This window comes from Melampsora larici-populina (assembly GCF_000204055.1).
Source record: "Melampsora larici-populina 98AG31 unplaced genomic scaffold MELLAscaffold_26, whole genome shotgun sequence".
NCBI lineage: Eukaryota > Fungi > Basidiomycota > Pucciniomycetes > Pucciniales > Melampsoraceae > Melampsora > Melampsora laricis-populina.
The window spans coordinates 13355-16135 of record NW_006768790.1 but is presented as its reverse complement, the minus strand read 5'-3'; the positions used below and the strand labels follow the sequence as shown (position 1 = coordinate 16135).

Here is a 2781-nt window from a genome sequence, read left to right as displayed (position 1 = left end):
TTTAGATGACCTCCGTACCCTTGGGGTCCGACTTGTTTGCTATCCGGAATTTTATCTTATGGACTCCCTCTCAAACCCATCACGACGGACCTATCTCATCAATATAAAACCATCTCAAGGTCATTCAAAAGCTCAGGTTCTGAATTGTAACTGCGAGAGTTTTTTGAAAGGGAAACTCGCATGCAAGCATATGTACTTGATCTCGATCAACTTCAAGATGACCGTGGTTGAGGACCCTAGTTCGATCTTCAAAGTGGACTGGCTCAGCGGCCCTTATGGAAATGTCAATATTGACCGGACCTATGCAGCGCACATCCGGTCCAAATATCCCCATCTCGCACACGACCTTCCACAAGCCTGGCCAAAGGGCCTGACCCCGGAAGTTCAATCAACTACGGTATCGAATCCTACTCCCACCACTAGTGATATCGAAAGCTTGGTTGAGGCGATCCCTGCTGAAGAGGCCGATGGCATCCCAAACACGATGATTGAAGCCCACCTCACTGAGTCTTCACCTGACGGGCCACCCGACTCCTGGTTTGGTTCTACAATTGAAGCCTCAGTTATGTGTTCAGTCAATGTAGAAGAACAAGCTGTTACTTCTTGTCTATGTCCCAGCTTTAAACTCACCAACAGACCTTGTTCTCATATGCTCAAGGTCTCTAACCGATTGGGGATACCAATTGTCTTAGATACAGATAACACTTGCTCGCCTCCACACTCTCAAATGCCAGTCATCACATGCAAGCTTCTCAATGGCCGCAAATTGGTGACTGAGTGTACTTGTGATGTTTTTCAGCATCTCGGGCAGCCCTGTCTTCACATGAAAAAGATGTGTCAAATTCTTGACCTGGAGATGTACGTTTTAGAACCCGATCATAAGGATGTCTCGGATGGTGGCTCGGTAGTTCACTCAGACCAACAGATTAACCAGCCACATGCAGAAAGCAGTTCCTCTCTACCTGAAACTAGCAATTCGGGTCGCTCTCAGTGCCTCTCAGAAACACTGACTGAAACACTGACTCATACCGATTTCACCTTACCTTTGGTCAAATCCACACGTGCAACAGTCAATCGCATCCAGAGATGCCTATCAGGCAAGGCAATTACTCGACTTGCCAACCAAGTTAGCCCAGTTACCATGAAAGATATTGAGGAGGCTTCAAAAAGGCTGGAACGATCAATTACGGATGCTCTTGACTCTGGCCGTCCTAAAAAACAATGTAGATTTTGATACGTTGTCAACAAGTAAGTGTGATATTGCGAGCCACTTTCATTTCCCTCTGCTTTTTGGTGAATCTTCACAAGAAGAAACTGATTGCATGTCCTTTGTAGTAACCCTCACAGGCAGTCTTTGCAATAAAATTCTCGTCCTCAACTCAGCTGGCTATCATTTTCGAGGCTCACTCGATTCAACTTTCATTTCAATCTCACTTTCAACAATTTTTTGAGAATCTACATGATTGCTAATTTGTTTCGTTCATCTTCATACAACCTTCTCATTCTGATCCTGCCCTTATTACAGTCCCGTAAAATTGGTCGACAAAACGAAGCAACCAAAAGCGTTCAATTTTGAAGCCGGTGACATTCATGTTTATCTTCTTCCTGATTGTGATTGCACCATCCTTGTTTTTCCTTCCTATCGTCATGTGCTGCGTCTCTCTTTGTGATTGTCACTTTCCTTGTTTTTCTTTCCTGAAGATTCCTGTCTTGAAATTCACTCTTCATTGACACATTTTCCGTTCCTTCCGTGTGTATCTGCACGTCATCTTGTGTCCAGAGAGTCCCACGCACTTGGACGGCTATCCCCCCGCCACCTCCCCGCCCCCCTCCCTGCCCCCCCCCCCTCGCGTCCGCGTAACCCCCGTCACGTCTCCCCAGCCATCACCTCTACCCCTCACTCCCCCCGCCGCTCCCGGACACCCCCGTCAAAAGCCAAGTACCGGCGGCTGATACCACACTTCCCCACGAGGTCTCTAACCTTTCTCGATCCAAACATCCCCCGGTACATCCAAGGACGTGGTTGTAGATCGATTTGGACATCGTCACTGTCATTTAATTTCTTGCGGTAATGAGGTTTATGTTTAAGCATAATGCCTATAGATGGAGGTCACTGGTTCAAACCATGGGTGAGAAGGTATGTATTCAAGGAATATGTGTATACTTAGGGACTAAGTGGTAGACCTTGGGGTATTTAAGGTCTATAGGTTAGTTTCATACATGATAAAGACCTCCTAGGGATGTAATAGTCATACAAAAAGGGTATTTGGACACATTATGTTAATTTGGGTGGAGAACAAATAGGTTATTGTAGTATTGGTTCAAACTGGATATGTAATGTAAAATATTACAAGCGGGCTGACTCGTAAGGTATTAGGTCTAGCCTGTAGGTGCATATGTGATAAGAAAGAAGACCTGAAGGGGGGTCTGATGATCCAGGTGGTAACCCAGAGAGGCTTGTCAAAGAAAAAATATGGTTGTTCTTTGGAGAAAATGATAACATGGAGTCTTCACTGCTATCTTTGACCTGGTTTTGGGGACACCTGGAGTGTTTTCAATGGTGAGTGTACACAATGGGGGTGTGGTATATAGTTTAGCACCAAAGGTGAGTCCAAGAGGTCACTGTTTGGTAGGATAAGTCATGTCTTAAAATGACAGAGGAGGGATATTTTGGTTACAGTTCCACATATCTATTATGAGTTAGCCTATGTGGCGGTGCCTACCAAAATAAGAAGGTGGGGCATAGGGGCATAGGGGCATAAGGGTTGTAACGAATTGAAG

At 45.5% G+C, this 2781-nt stretch overlaps 1 protein-coding gene across 1 annotated transcript; it reads left to right on the top strand.

Moving 5' to 3' along the window:
* Positions 1-217: 217 nt before the first annotated feature.
* Positions 218-1234, top strand: MELLADRAFT_107897 (uncharacterized protein; the record flags this gene model as incomplete). Its single annotated transcript, XM_007411755.1, has 1 exon — positions 218-1234. One exon carries the CDS (start codon positions 218-220, stop codon positions 1232-1234), a length of 1017 nt encoding a protein of 338 aa, XP_007411817.1.
* Between the last annotated feature and the right edge of the window lie 1547 nt (positions 1235-2781).